At 29.2% G+C, this 16,693-nt stretch overlaps 1 protein-coding gene across 1 annotated transcript; it reads right to left on the bottom strand.

Moving 5' to 3' along the window:
• Positions 1–664: 664 nt before the first annotated feature.
• LOC108723070 (xanthine dehydrogenase 1-like) lies at positions 665–13,893 on the bottom strand. Its single transcript, XM_018448548.1, has 16 exons — positions 13,710–13,893; positions 12,351–12,482; positions 11,833–11,983; positions 11,415–11,625; positions 10,012–10,541; positions 9,559–9,856; positions 8,054–8,572; positions 7,019–7,202; positions 5,921–6,217; positions 4,273–4,711; positions 3,830–3,955; positions 3,580–3,710; positions 2,989–3,238; positions 2,777–2,873; positions 1,958–2,065; positions 665–738 (listed from the first exon to the last, which is right to left on the bottom strand). Exons 1-16 carry the CDS (start codon positions 13,811–13,813, stop codon positions 665–667), a joined length of 3,651 nt encoding a protein of 1,216 aa, XP_018304050.1. The 5' UTR covers positions 13,814–13,893.
• Positions 13,894–16,693: the final 2,800 nt, after the last annotated feature.

The raw sequence follows: 16,693 nt of genomic DNA, 5'->3' as shown, positions 1-16,693 counted from the left end.
AATTAACATAAAATTTTCAAACGTTTCACACTTTTAATGACAAAATATTTATAATCTTTAAAAACATAAATATCATAATTATTAACTTAAAGAGCAAAAAGGAATGAGTACATTATTAGTTACTACCTTAAAGCGATATGTAATATAATACCTTCTCATAATATACCAATAAAATGTATAACATAAAATTGATAAAAATCTGCTATAATACTGCCAATCAGGAGCTCCAAAGTTATCTATAACGAATTGAATTTTTAAAACTTTGTCGTATCTTTATAAATGTATCTTATCTTTTAGTACGACAAATTAAATCTTCTGATGATCATTGAAAGTCTAGCATAGAACTCACTGACTTAGCGCATTTAAACGCATAATTTATATATGGTAGTATTAATTAAGCTTAAAAAAACTTAATGGAGAAAATTTATTGAAATTAATATGGACGAGAAGATATGGATTAGCAATTTTTAAGATCTATTAACTAGTCGAAATCATCATTACCATGAAAGTTTCTTATGAAAAAATATATTATGAATGCATAAATTATATTCTTCATTTTACAAAATTTTTTTATTTATTATATTTAGATAACAATGAAATGATAACTAACTAAATATAAAACTTATTTTAAATACAGAATTATTTAAGAATGTTTTTATAACTTTCACTTTGAAAACACCATATCATTTTTGTTGGTTAAACTAGTTAGAAGTATACGTTCGGTAGTACACGGACCATCTGCAAACATAACGAATTACATTTTAAAAGTAAATCTTAAAATTTATTTTAGTGTGTATATATATATAAATAATAGTATTTTTTTTATAAGAAAATATGTAATTTATAAGAAAGAATTATATAGAGGAAAATATGAATTACGAATTTAATTATATAAAATAACATATTTTTAATTATTTTACAACAAAATTTAAATATTTGTGGTCCGAATTCGAGTAATGTATACCGTGATTAATATGAACAACTGTTATTCATATAATAGTTTTAAAAACGATCAAAAAGATATGAGACCATAAAATTCGGTAACTCTCTTCCTTATAAATTGTGGCTTCATTAATTTGGTTTAAAAGAAAAACAAGGAGGAAAGAATAGATTTATACGAGGGTTAATCCAAAAGTAATTTCCTTACTTTAGGAAACATAAATAAACAAATTTAAAAATTCGACAAAAATTTTTTTTACCCGTTACAATTTTGTTACTTATAAAAAAAATCACCATCTTTTTCTATACGAATTTGTTGTATTATGAAAAAAGTTTTCGCGAACCGTTTACGATTAATTCAAAAATTAGTTTCTCTTTTGCGACATTGGGATGCGGGAACGTTACCCGAATTCCTCCGTGTATCGTCTTGTTTACCCAATGTTGAGCAAGGATAAAGTGATACACTGAGATATTCGGATAATGTTTCCGAACGCGGCTCTGAGTGATCTTTCGGACCTTAGAAATACTCTCTGTAGTAATGTTCTTCGTAATAAGGATCCTGCTCCAAGCGACTTCCATCTTTTCTCCAAATTGAAGCTCTATCGAGAAAGTTAAAACGGCAGTTCACAGGTGATTCGCGAAAATTGGCATGCCGTGATACAAATAAGATGCAGAAAAAATTTTTTCACGATACAACAAATGCACAGAAAAAAAACGGAAAACATTTTTATAGAAAAATAATCAAACTGTAATGAGTTAAAATTATTTTTTTAGATACTTAATCTTTGTTTTTCTGTTTTTCGTAAAATGGGGCAACTTCATTTGGACTAACACACTTTCGTAAAAGTATTTAAAAAATGTTTTTTAGATATAAGCACCAAACTAAAGTGCAGTGGCAATTAAATAATTAGTACTTCTCGCAAAAAATGTAGAAATTAATCTAGATCACTACGTTAGGTAATTTATGTTGTATGTTGAATTGTCAGAGGTTATGAATGTATCTTTGCTTAAAACTTACCCAATTGATACCATTCTGTATTTCCTGCATCCGCTCTTGCGGAATTCAAGGCTTTACGGATCGCTATCGGAATTACGTAACTCATACAAAATGGTAATTCATCGTTTGCTGCAAACATATTTTCGGGATTAATCCAATACATCAATCGTTTAATGTACCTGATTTCGATATCTTACCGAAACCTCTTTTTATTTTTATTAAATTTTTCATTATTTTTTCTTAATATATTAAATGATTTATTAAAACGCGCTTTTGTAAATTGATAAAATTTATATAGATTTGAAAACTTTTCTAAAAGAATTTCTATAAATTTTTCAATTCTAAGTAAAAATATAGAAAATATTCGAGATTTTACTTTTTATAGTGCACAGTATTCTTTAGTATTAATTGATTACTAGTGGTTAGCACTGGCCCAGTACCAATTTTTACATGTCAATACAGATATAATGCCGAAGGAATGTTGGGTTGATATTAATGGGCCAAGACTAATATTACAATTACACTACAGAGTTAGTGTACTAAATACAAACACAATACTGAAAATGTACTGGCGTTATATCATCTCAGTAATGACAACTGACACTATATAGATAATTTTAGTAAAGACACAGTACCGAAAATATACTGATAATGTACTGAATGAGTGATACCATTCAACACTGATCCACACATTTAGGCCAGTATTGTTTTTTAAATACTAGTCCGGTAATGAACTAGAAAATTCTTTTTTCGATACAAGTTCGGTACTTCATCAGGACTCAATACTGATCTACAATATGAATTCTCACTTGGGATTGAATAAAAGGGTTTGAATCTTACGTTTTGAATCGTAGATATCGACATAGTCGATGGGCGATTTGCGTAAGAATATGCGGAAATCTTCAGAAATATCTTTCACTCCTGGTGACATATAATTCTATGAAAATAGTCAAATACTTTAGATAGTTCAATTATTTTTATGATAATCTCGACGAATCGAAGTTAATTTTTGGTGATATTTGGTGTATCGAAATTTGATAAAGACAACATACCCACGTTCTGTTATTAATTAATTCTCCTGTATAAGGATGATACACCAGATCCTCAGAAGTCCAGTATCCTATTCCCATCACGAAAGCTCCCTCCATCAGACCAATGTCAATTTCCGGATTTAAGCTTAGACCAGCTTCAATCATCAAATCAACCCTTCTGATAACGTGCTGACCGGTTAACACATCGATTTCTACTTCGGCAGTAGTGCCACCGTAAATGGTGGAAGACTTCGTATTTTCAGGCACCAACCTGCCAAGATATATATATATATAAACGGAATGTGTTATTTAATAACTAATAATTTATTTAGCATCAAGAAATCTCTTTCCATTTTATAAATTCAAAGTTTAAATTTATTTATTTATCGAAATCTTTCCAAAAGCACATGGTAAATACGTTTAATACTATTTATAAGAAATGCAAATGGAATATTTAAACTGCGTTTTTGTATTGTACAACTTATATTAAGCAAAAGATGAAATAAATGTTTCTGCCTAATGAAAGTACAATATTTTTGGAAAGTATTTGCTTTATGATATCGTGTGACATAAGATTCACTGACATATCAAATATGATTTAATGATATTTACACATAATGTTCACATAAATCAATGCCATTTTGATATGCTGTAAAAACAAGATCCTTCCATGTCGGATTTTCCATTTCTTTTCTTATCGGTTCAAGTCTCTTCAAAATCCGATTACAAGCTTGGATCGTTGCCTGAAATGAATATAATAATGATGTCATCATTAAGTTTTATATTATTTATACATATATGTTACGTTATGTATATGTAACATTGTCTTCCATCCAGTGATGGAAACGAATTAAATTCTTACATATCCGCAAGTTATTGTAGTAATGCTGTGTCCCGTTGAATCGTTAGGTGCTATTATATTATTGCTCTGTTTAACGGAGATTATTTCCATATCGATACCCAGTGTATGAGCTGCTATTTGAGCAATCTGGTGTACGAAAATTATTTTTAAATTGGCAGAAATGTAAATTGTCTTACATACTAAATCGAATTTTTTCCAATTTTAATACATTTATAAGATAATTAATCTGTATTCAAAATACAGAAAATATGTATCAAGAATGAATGATATTAAAATCTAGAAGAAATCTTAAATAAAACAAAGTTTCTCATTCTAATTTTCTAAAATAGAATCTTAAATTCAAAGGAATGAAATTTTCAAACATAATTTTCCATTAATTTATTAATAGTTAGTTGAAAAGCATGAAAGAACACTTATTTGGATAAACCATTGCATTTTCATACCTTTGTATTTATACCTTGATCGATCTCAATTCCACTGTGCGTCACGCATACCGAACCGTCACGAGCGCAAACCGATACCATCGCATCGAATTGTCCTTCATATGTTATCAAATACTTCATTTGTACGGTGGCTAATCCCTTTTTCTTCCAGCGATTTTGTAAGTTGAAATCATCAATGGATTCTTTGTTCCGTTGGTAATCGGTCTGCTTCCACAGATCCTTTATTATGGTTTCTAATACGGGTCTATCCTCATCATTCATATTCGCCATTTTGACTTCTAGCGAATCTTTTTCCATCACTTTCGCAATGTGCTCCATCATATTCTCGACCATAGCTACTCCTTCCGCAGTTCCTGATGCCCGACAAAACGTGTTTGACGGTAAATCGGTTCTTACATCAAATCCGTTCAACGTCCAAGTATCGGTTGAATAGCAGCATCTAAAGACAAAAAATTGTTTGTATGTATATTTATAAAAAAAACGGAAGAATATTCACGAGTGTTCTCAATTATAATTTAATTAATTAAAGAAAATTATTTTATCACAGTTAATTAGAGCAATTTTTTGATTAACATTAGAGAGTATTATAATACACTCGTCAACAAAATTATCGCATAAGTAAAGTTATATCAAAATTTCGCATAAATTCAAATAAGTTCGCGAAAAATGGTCACATTAAAAGCTTTTTTTCATCTTTAAGGGTAAAATCTGTACTTTACGAAGCTTTCAATGGATTTTGAATCTATCCCTACCTCTGCCTGGCATCTTTTGAAAAATAAGGACGTGTTTTTCTTTTAAGAAATTTGCATAGTTTGGTGCACTCTACGGGGTGCAGTAAACTTTTTTCGTAAATATCATTATAACTATCATAAAATATGGATTTTTCTCTTACACGTAAAAAAATATTTTGCTGCTCCTTACAGGAAACGTCCTTACAGGAAAAATGTTTTGTTCTATGAACCAAAATGTAACAAAATTTGATTTAAATATACTGAACAAAATTGCTTTGGTTAAAATGTATCGAACAAAACTGTAATTTTATGCGAACTAAATTATTCAGATGGTATAAACAAATATTTTTGTTATAGAAATTATTTTGCAAAAATAATTTCTATAACTAAATTTTTTGTTATATAAACAAAATATTTGGTTGCTGTTCAAAAATGCTTCAACTAAATAATTCTGTTGAAGGCACTAAATTTTTTTTCCTAGTGTATATATATATATATATTTTTTTTGTTTTGAAAAGATGTCAGGTAAGGGTAAGGATAGATTCAATATCCATTGAAAGCTTCGTAAAATATAGATTTTACCCTCGAAAATGAAAAAACTTTTAAATGCGACCATTTTTCGCGAAATTACATTTATTTGAATTTATGATATAAATTTATCTATGCGATAATTTTGTTGACGAGTGTATTTTTTCCTTTTTTGGAAATATGTTTCAAAATTCTATTCAAAATGAAATAAAAAGAGGTTAATTTATTATAATATCATTCTCTGCTAAAAGTTTGCCATTCAATTTTAAAATATTGTGCACAGAAAGTTCAATAGACAAGTTTTAATATTAGAGAAGTGCCTTAATATTACATATTATTATTATAAATTGTTTAAATTTTTGCTTATACTACATGTTATGTTTTGATACCCTTCCATGTAGGAAGCTGTCATAGCAACTTGTGATTCATTGAAACTAGATCCGCAATTGCTCCAATGATTTGAGTTGAGATACTGTATAACTCCGTCATTGTTTATTCCGATCTCATATTCTTGACGCATAGAACATCTCTTGCCTATCGATTGCATATTACTCTCTATTGTCATGATGAATCGCGCTGGACGGTTCAGTGTATGACATACCAATGCGCAAGCACATGAAATTTGTGCATTGCGTGAGATTTTCGATCCATACGAACCGCCAAGTCGACTGACATGCACATTAATGCTGGAAAAATTACATTCACATGATTAATGCTGAGTTTATTTGGCAAAATGCATATTATTAATATTATTATGATTTACGTATTATTGCTCATTTAAGTAATATCATTATATAGAAAAAAATAATTTACTCCTTATTTTATATTATATCTATAATTTCAATTTTTAGTTGAAGTAATCTTTTCCTAACTCTTTACGACTTCATAATTTGATTAATCATGATATTGACAAAAGAGACGTTACTGAATAGTAGATCACAATAGCTCAATGCTTTTGTTTGGAAAAGATGGTTATGTATAATAATATGACTCAAACACTTTGTTAAATCATATAAAATTACATCATTTATAATTTGTGCAAAAATTACACAATTTGTAACTGAAATAATAATTATTTCGTTTTACAGTAACTAATACTTTTACCTTCAATTGTATAAATATGTCATTATATTCGAACGAAAATTATAATACAATAGTATTTGTTTCAAAATGCTGGAAAATTATGATAACAATAGTATTTTATAATTTTACTTAAGTGTTTTAATTTTTATAATATATATAGTGTACTTTTTTTGATGGTAATATCACACGTAATATTTGTATTTTTTAATTCGTAAACATTTTATTTTTAACTTTACTTACATTTGTGACTAACAAACACCATTAATAGTGGATTTCAAAAATATCTTACTATATAATTGTTGTAATTTTTAATGCTATTTACAATGTAAATTACATTATTCCAATTCGAATAATATAATTACTTTTGACACAACAGAGATTGACTTGATAGATTAATGAGTTACCTATTATTTTTAACATTAAGACAATTAGCGATCGATACTTGAATGAGATCCATCCATTGTGACGAGGGATAGACGTCTATAATACCACCCTCAGGAACGCATATGCAGGATTGAGTCTCAAGGGTATGGTGATATTGACCATTGCACTGGAAAACACCCTTTATCACATGTTTAATATCGGTTCCTGTAAAACAATAAAAAATGGAAAGGACTAAGAAAGAACATGAGCAATAGGAGTCAAGCGCGGAAGACGTTGCGCAAATAATACGACTATATATAAAGCGTAAAACTTCTTTATTTTACTAAACGCGCTTACATGTTTCGACTCATTTTTGAGCCTTCTTCAGAGACAACGAAAAGAAAAACGAAAAGAAATTTTGGAAATCTCGAAATAGAGAAAATGAAAAATTAATGTTTCGTTTTTCTTTATGTCATTCTTATCTGGGTTTAATTCTGGCATTTATATTCTCGATACGGGGGAGCTCACCATGACAAGTTAATATTTGTTATATTTTATATATGTGTATTATTTATGTTGTCTCTGAAGAATGCTAAAAAATGCCGAAACATGTAAACGCGTTTAGTAAAATAAAGATTGTAAAATAATGATTGTAAAATGTTCTTAACCTTATGCTATCTCATTTCTATTATGATTTCGATATTTCCTACCTGGGTTGAAACTGTGACTATATAAAAACAATATTTATTCTCTGTCTAATCTTTATTTTTTCACGACAAATAACTTTTAACGAATAACGAATGAAACTTCTGAAGTCATCTCAGCAGAATGCTCTCGATAACGTATGTCAAGATCAAGGTTTCATTAAAGGTGACTTACCTAAACTGAATAATTACCATTTCTAATAATTAATATCAGTACTTGTACTGTTTCACAAGTTTGCAAATGTAGCTTATTCCATTTTTTTCCCAAAAAATTGGAACATACATTTACTGCTATTTTTTTTCTAATAATTATAATCAAAAGGAAAACAATTTAATGAAATGTTATTAAATTCGTTCTTTATCAATTTCTACCTTTCCTCTTTGCTGGAATATTAGCGCTTTGTCTGATTCTAGTATTGTCCTTCGAATTTAGAGCGTCCTCAATACTTATCACCGGCTTCGTTTTCAGAGGTTCGATATATTTAATTTCCACCAATTTTGCAGCCTCAATCGCCAAATCATGCGTCTCCGCGACAATTACTCCAACTGGTTGGCCGGCATACAAAACATCCTCTTCGGCGAACAGCAACTCATCCTCTGGCAAGAACATCAACTTGCTAGCGGCCGAAATGCACAGATTTTGTCCGGGTATGTCTTTGGCACTGAGGAACGCTACTACACCCTTTATTTTAAGCGCGTTGCTTGCATCTATACTATCAATCTTGCCATTACCGATTTCGGTGAGAACGAAAGTACAAAACACTTCTCTAAGATATGGACCCAGATCATTGCAATATTGGGCTTCGCCCGATGTCTGGTCTAAAGATTCTAACTTTGGCATAGGCTTACTCATTGGCCATATGTCCTTATTTGTGTCGTATTCTTGCTTACCTAAGAAAATTGTGTTTTTTATATATATAATTTCGAACAATCAGTCAAAAACATTACGAGCTTTTTATACATAAATCAATATTAAACGGCTAAAATATTAAATATTTCAGTATTTCTTTAATATCAAAATCATCAAGATCATTAAGCAAGTTAATTAGCAAAACATATTTTATTATAGTGTGTGTTAGTTTTAAATAGTTTTAAAAAGCTCTCGAGGTAAGCTATAAGAAAATGTAATGAAAAATAGGGGATTCCGTTTAAAAAAATCAACGTGACCTTGACCTAGCCTTGACGATGCCACCCAAGGTCAAACTCATTTCGCCAGTAAATAGATTTTTTGAAACCCTACAACTTTTATCTGAAACACTATTTCGTAAAATGCTCTTATTCGTGTCGTAGCATTCTTGCTTACCTAAGAAAATTGGATTTTTTTGTATGCATAATTTCGAACAATCAATTGTAATGCATTACGAGCTCTTTGTATATAAATCAATATTAAGCGGTGATATTTCATTGTTTTTCTAATATTAAAATCGAGATCATTAAGCAAATTTTTTTAAATCAAAATAGGAAGGCTTTGTATGTGCCACCAAAAATAAATTAAATCTATAAGTAAAATACCCATATGAGCTTCCATGCTTCTTATACAATAAGTATTGAATTGTAATATACATATATAAGAGGATATAAGGATTCGAAAACGATTGGAATGTACTTTCTAATGATGTTAACTGCAAACATATCCACTCTGGATTTGAATTCTCTTCTACAGGTAGTTTGTACACGACTCCCATACTGAAAAAGTCTCAAATTACGAATGGGAACGTTTGCAGTTATCCGTTCGTAAATATATTCCAATTGCTTGCGAATTCGTTATCGCTTATCGCCTTATAAAAATATTATTATTTAGATACATGAACCGCGAAGATTTATTGTAAGTATTTATAATGTCTACAAAAACATTCTGGATACTTCACTATATGCACCTGAAGAAAGACCTCGTTCTAATAAGGTGCCTCCGCTACGATAATTAGGATGTACATTCTCCGGTTTGATGCTTAACAAAAACTTGTAAAATAATCCTTCGGCGAGAGTCTTGCGAAATTTCGGCGAGTAATTCGGGAGCTCATGATCTGGTTGTAGATCGACTTGCAACATTTGCATAATTAACTTCTGTGTTTTCTTGTCGAAGACAGATTTACCCACCAATATTTCCTCTGTATGTTTTGCGTGTAAAAAAAACCTGTCGATGCCACCGAAGATGATGTTAGGTAACTCCAACACCTTTTTGAAAAATATAATAAATGTAAACAAATAAAACTTGAAGAAAATTGAAATATGAGTGAATAATTAATGATAAAGTAATATAAACATTACTAAATAAAAGAAGGGCTACGAGCCAATTATGTAATATAAACAATTCGTAAAGATATCGTTACCTTGCCGTCACCGTCGAGTTTGAAGAGAAAGCCGGCGTTGATGTGATCGCGAGCGTTTTGTGCTCTAGGCATGATCTTGTAGAATTTGTATATATACTCGTTATCACGTATCGGATCTAACAAAATGCTATTGATAATTTTATGATGCATATTGAACTTCAGAAATTCATACAAGAAATAATTTTGCGTGTCGTTAAGACTTTTCTCAATAACTACTTTAGCACCGGCAGCCTCTAGTATCAAAAACAAATCGGCTGGAAACTCTTTGTGTTGGTATTTCAGCATTAAATTCCCAGCTATGGTGCCAATATTTCGCACGGAAACGTTTGCAATCATTTCTACATACTCGGCCAAGTGACTTAGATATTTAAATCCGGTATCATTTGAATATTTCTGGAACGTCTGTAGCGCCGTAGTAATGGTTACGTTTCCTCCTAGGACCAAACCAAAATCTGATTTTGAAATTTTATGCAAGTCTGGAACGCTGTTTACATCAATGTATATGTCTTTTTTGCTCGAACGATAGACACCTGTAAAATTAATTTTCCACAATGTTAAGTATCTATATCGAGGAACTTACTTATATATTCAGATTAATGTGAGGCTTAATAATAATGCCAAATGCAACATTGTAGAATAATTGAAATTATCGAACCTTTTGGATTTTTAAAATCTTAGTGTCATAAAAAATTATTTTGATTTTCTGAGAATTATTAACAAAACCATATTTTAACGCAGCACGTTTAATTATAGAAGGATAATTGATTAACATAAAATATTTACGTAGATAGATTATTTAACTAAATAATGGAACTGTAGGTACTTTTCAGTTTATGAGAGTGTATTGCTTCTTCATAATGCAGTATTATTTGCATAAGAAAGTATTTATCCGAACTTATAAATAAGATACAAATTCAATATTAATAACGCTCTATAATGCATGTGTACATGCTAACAGTATAATGTTATTCAGATGCTTGGAACAATTTTGATGTGTCTATTAAAGTAGGTAAAGAGTAATAATTGCTGTAAATATTTTGTATAAAGGATGTCATACTCATTATGCGTATAATAAATTGAGTACTGGTGAAATGAGTTGGTTTTCACATGTATCATAGCTTATAATGTGGAGAACAAAAAATCAATGTCTCTTGTGCTATCATATATGAAAGATGCTCAGCTCATAAATTTTGCTTCATTGATATATTTATACAGATCAATAACTATTCATTATTGAATCTTGTGTCTATAACATCTGTTCACCTTACGAACTACGACATACATGTATGAACACCAACTCATTTTTTACCGGGACACAATTTTTTATATAATTAGCGCGAGCAATATCCTATATATACTATATATTTGTTTACTGTCTATACCATCTAATACAGACAAATTACCGTGTGCAGTATTTCCTCCATTTAATATATACGTTGCATTTGGGTTTTTCTCAAATATCGTAAATATATCCTTGATCGTGAAAACTTTGTAGAAGTGTGCGTCTTGTAACTTTATACTCAACATTGTGTTTTTATCACAAAGTTGCTTATCGTAGCAACTACGTACACATGGCATTTCGTATTTCTGGCAAGCTTCGATTTTGTATAACTCCTGTGAAACATATTTTACTTATTATATTTACAGAATGAAAATGATATAAAAAGAGTTGTAACAATTAAATAATCCTAATTACTGTAATAACAGAATCAGAAACAAAGTAATAACAAAATGTTTCCTCTGAGTATAAAATTAAATTGAAAATGTAATTTTAATAAAGATTAAATTTTGAAATCGAAATGAAAATTTTCACACAAGCACCTCAATGTCTTTCACCATTGATGGAGATGCATCGGTGGCAAATCCCCTGAACGCATTCAAAATTGCACGATATCCAGTACATCGGCAAAAGTTACCACCAAATGAATTTTCGATTTGCTGCATAGACAAACTCGAATTACCAGTCATGAGACTGCGAAATGTAAACAAGAAATGAATTAACGCAGAGTTCTTATTATTATTCTTACTTTACAAACGTTTAGTTATACTTAAATATTATTTTTACTTGAACTAGATGTAGCAGTATTCTACGATTTTATTTGTGATATAAATTTATGACTTGTTTGTTTATTATTGGACAATTATTAATTATAGAGATTCATTTATTAATATTTATACGTATATCAATTTTTCTTAATGTTACTTTTTTGTATGCAACTTTCCTGCAGCGCTCAAAACAATTCCGAATGAATTTTATCATAAAGAAAGAAAAGTAATATGTTCAAAACATAATATTGCTTTAACGTTAACAATTAATTAGAAATTTTAATAATTCTTACCTGTACATATTCATCACCATGCCAGGAGAGCAATATCCACATTGCGAGCCATTTTTTTGAGCAAGCGCAGCTTGAATTATATGATATCCGTCTCGCTTATTACCTATACCTTCAATCGTGTTAATATTCCATCTGCGATATTATATGATATGAAATATTAATATTGACATATGACTCTGTATACTTGTTGTCAGAAATTAAGAAATAATAAAAAAAATCCAAAGAAGGAGAGTCTCCATAAGGGCCGATTTCGGCACTCTCCAAATTTTATTCAAACACATAAAAATCTATTTCTTGAGGTCAATTATATTCAATTAAAGTGATTTTAGTTTAAACGAAGCGATGATGTTGCATAGGAGTCTCCATAAGGCCAGTTTTCGGCCTAATTTCAATTTGTAAATAATTGGAAACGTTTTATTATTGTAAGAATTATTAAAATCAGATGATTTGAGCTTAAATGTTATCTTGTATCACCTGTTATCTTATAACTAGTCAGTCCTACATTTACCACCAACACTATTATATGTATTCTCGATGTAGGGGAGCTCACCATGACAAGATAACTTTTATTCACATTTTATAAATGTTAGTTTGTGTTGTCTCTGAAGAAGGCTCAAAAGTGAGCCGAAATGTGTAAGCGAGTTTAGTAGAAGTTTAAACGTTTTACGTTTTATGGATGTATTATTTGCGCGACGTCTTCGATGCTTGACTCCTATTGCCCATGTTCTTTCCTATTTTTTTTTATTTATAAGGAGTCTTTGTTAGTTTGATTTATTATACGTATTTTATAGACATATGTATTATCTGGGAATTCCCAGATATGTAATTCCCAGATAATTATTTTCATGTATTTAGAAAATGTTTTCATGTAAAGATATTGAAAATATATTTGATGCATTTTTTTTACATTTTTATTGTGTTTTCCGGTTGATTTCATGATTTTTTGTTAAATTCTTATTATTAGTAATAATACACTTTATATTCATATTTAAATGATAATATTATAATAATAACGATAAAGCTAATAATAAAAATAATGATATTTGAAAATAATTAAAGAAATTATGATGTCTTCCTAATAAATAAGTATAATATTTGTCTCACCATGGCACTTATTGTTACACACTTTTCCGTTCTTTTACACGTAAGATATAAATATTTTATATATTAATCAATCTCTATTAACTTACTCATGCTCTCATTCTTTCTACATAAATACGTAAGATAAGAAGGAGATTTTGATGACTAATTTCTTGTGTCGAAGACGACACTGGTGTGTATAATGTCATTACATAAATTATTAAGATTTCAATTAGAAATTAAGTTTGATTGTTTAGTTTCTCTTTAATACATACATACCCGTCACAGATCAGTATCGGTACAAGACAGGAATTTACACTTATTGTTTTGTCTTTGAATGTTACACTGACGATACAGGCACCGCATTCGCCTTCATAACACATCGCTTTTGTACCTCGAAATTTTGCATATTCGCGGATGAAGACAAGGAGGGTCGTGTCCACGGGTATACTATCATCGGATACTAGAAGCAATTTTACAATTTTAAAATTGACTGACAAAGTTCTCATTTAACATACACATTATTATTTTTTATTTCTAAAGCTCTCAATCACAGTTCCATCATCAAGTTTTATAATTTCTGTATAATGAGGTTTATATGATTAATTCTTCTACTGAACGTTATGGATTTTCACTGTATAATAAATAATTGTCATAGCTTCTGATATATTTTTTAAATATATTTGAACCTGGGGCTTCTTTATATCATAATCTGTGTTATTTCACCTTTTTATGATATAATACAAAATTTTTAATTTCCTTAATTACACATTTCATACAAAGAATACATACCCGAATATGGTACTCCATTAATTTTAAAATTTATCTTGTTGCTGGATCTAAACATATTAAATTAGGAAACATTTTAACGTTATCTTTAATGAAAAAGATATAGATAATATTTTGTAAAAATTTTTTTTGTTTTATATTAGACAATAATATAAATAAATAAAGAACAATAAAATATTTTTTGTTAAAAGAAGATTTTGGATCTCTTCTTTCAACGAATATTATTAACGAAATTTCATTTTAAGTGTTTATCGCACCTACATTTCAATAGTTTTCGCATGTTATAAATTTTTGTCAGAGACTTACACTCTTGCCGGTTCCATTTTCACTCATCGGTCGTGTCGAATTACGCCTAATTATCCCTCGTCTAAAGATATAGAGTACTTATTAAAACACTGTCTGTAGGAAACTACAGGGAGGGAGAGAGAGAGAGAGAGAGAGAGAGAGAGAGAGAGAGAGAGAGAGACGCTGTCTAAAGATCGTCAAAATGGTAATGGTTAGATATTCGATGATAGAGTGTACTACAATTTTTTTCTAGTATACTTATTAAATATGCAACAATGCAATACTACACACAGAAATATCGTTGTGGAAAAAATCACATTTTTGAAAATGTCAGCATATGTACATTAATATATAAAATATTATAAATTTTGCACATATTATTAAAGAAAAATTTGAGTGAAGGTTATTTGTCATAAAATTGATTAGCAAATAAGGAAGAACGTTTTTAACTTGAATTTTTTTATATATGTACATATAAATTTTATTTTTTACACCGAATATTTTATAATGTTCTGGATGAGCATAACATCATAAATAAATTTAGGACGTATAAATAATTCAAAATTTTCATGTAAACATATGTATTATTTAACCTTATTTCCGAGTTATAAACGTTTCCACAAGCGTATGTGTTTCACTAATTCTCGTTACAATTTTAGTCAGCGTAATGTCATCACACGTCCTCACTTTCACGCGTCTTCTTACTGACTACCAGTAAACACTTTCTCTGGACATATCGGACGTTAGTTTAGTTCGTAATGATATGCGGAAACGTTTGTAACTGGTAAACAATGTCAAATAGGACAGATATCTGTATGAATTTATTGTGTGTCTTGAATTTATTTATGAATATATGTCGTTATTACAGTTAAAATTACTCGTACAATTTTATTTTAGAAATATAACAAAAATATTCCTATCCCATAAATATGATATGTAAATACATAATTATATACATATAATAGAATATACGTAAATGCAACGGTATATTATACATGTATAATATGTAATTATAATAAAAAATATGATTAAAGTGCAATACACGATTCTAATATTGAAATTCTTAAATTAAAGCAAAATTACATGAAATATTTCGAAATGTTTATAATAACATGATATTTACAATTCTTATACTAGATATATCAATGATGACTTTTTGATATTAAAAGTTAAAGAAAGATGTTAAAAAGAGGCCGATTTTTGCCTACAAAGGCTTAGAAGGTCGAAATCTACAAAAAAAACATTATTTCTTTTACTTACGTCTTCTTGAGTAAAAATCTGTCCTTCTTTAGAGGATAAAAAGGATTCAATTTTTGCTCAAAAGAATGTAAGTAAAAGAAATAGTGTTTTTTTGAAGATTTTGATCTCCTCAATATGATAAAATTATTAAAAAAAGTTCGTAACATTTGGGGAACACCTTGAAAAGTATACAAGAATATTGAAATTTTTTTAAATATGTCATGTTCATGCTCAATTTACAAGGTGTTTCCTATCGATCCCGAAATTTTTATTAATATTATCGTATTCAGGAGGCCAAAGTATAAAAAACACTATTCCTTTTATTTAGCTTTGTGGGCAAAAATCGGGCTTTTTTAACATCCCATCCTTTCTTAAGAATATAACAAAAAATTGTAAAAATATCTAATAAATTAATTCTAGAAAATTTGTGTTACTATACGCATTTTGATTTCATTTAATCCTGCAGAATATAAAAATTAGATACATAATTTATATCTACAATTTTATATAACACGAACAATTTTTGCGGCAGAATACAAACTTTTATACATAATTTCTCTAAATCTGTATCTTACACTTCTTTACAGGTAAATTTCAGTTTCTTAAAATTATAAAATTAATAAGATTTCATTGTTGACTTATGCCCTTAGCTTAAGAATTTTCCTAGCTTAAGAATGCGGAATAAGACGCAAATGACAGAAAAAACTGATTCAAAAGTAACAAAAAGCCACAATGCGTCAATCTTTTGTTAAAAATATTGTGTACATTTCGCGAATTTCGTGCGACAAAGAGTTATTACAAACTAATAATCGCTTATTGTAACATACTATGAAATATCTGATATATACAGGGTGTTTCCAAATTAAATGGCAAAACTTCGGGAGCGTGTAGAGGAGTAAAAAACTAAGAAAAAAAGTCCTATAGACATATGCTCGTTTTTGCTCCGTTTC

This window comes from Mycetomoellerius zeteki, unplaced genomic scaffold (assembly GCF_001594055.1).
Source record: "Mycetomoellerius zeteki isolate Tzet28-1 unplaced genomic scaffold, Tzet1.0 scaffold223, whole genome shotgun sequence".
In the NCBI taxonomy this organism is placed as follows: Eukaryota; Metazoa; Arthropoda; class Insecta; order Hymenoptera; family Formicidae; genus Mycetomoellerius; species Mycetomoellerius zeteki.
This window is presented reverse-complemented; position numbering and strand designations above follow the sequence as displayed.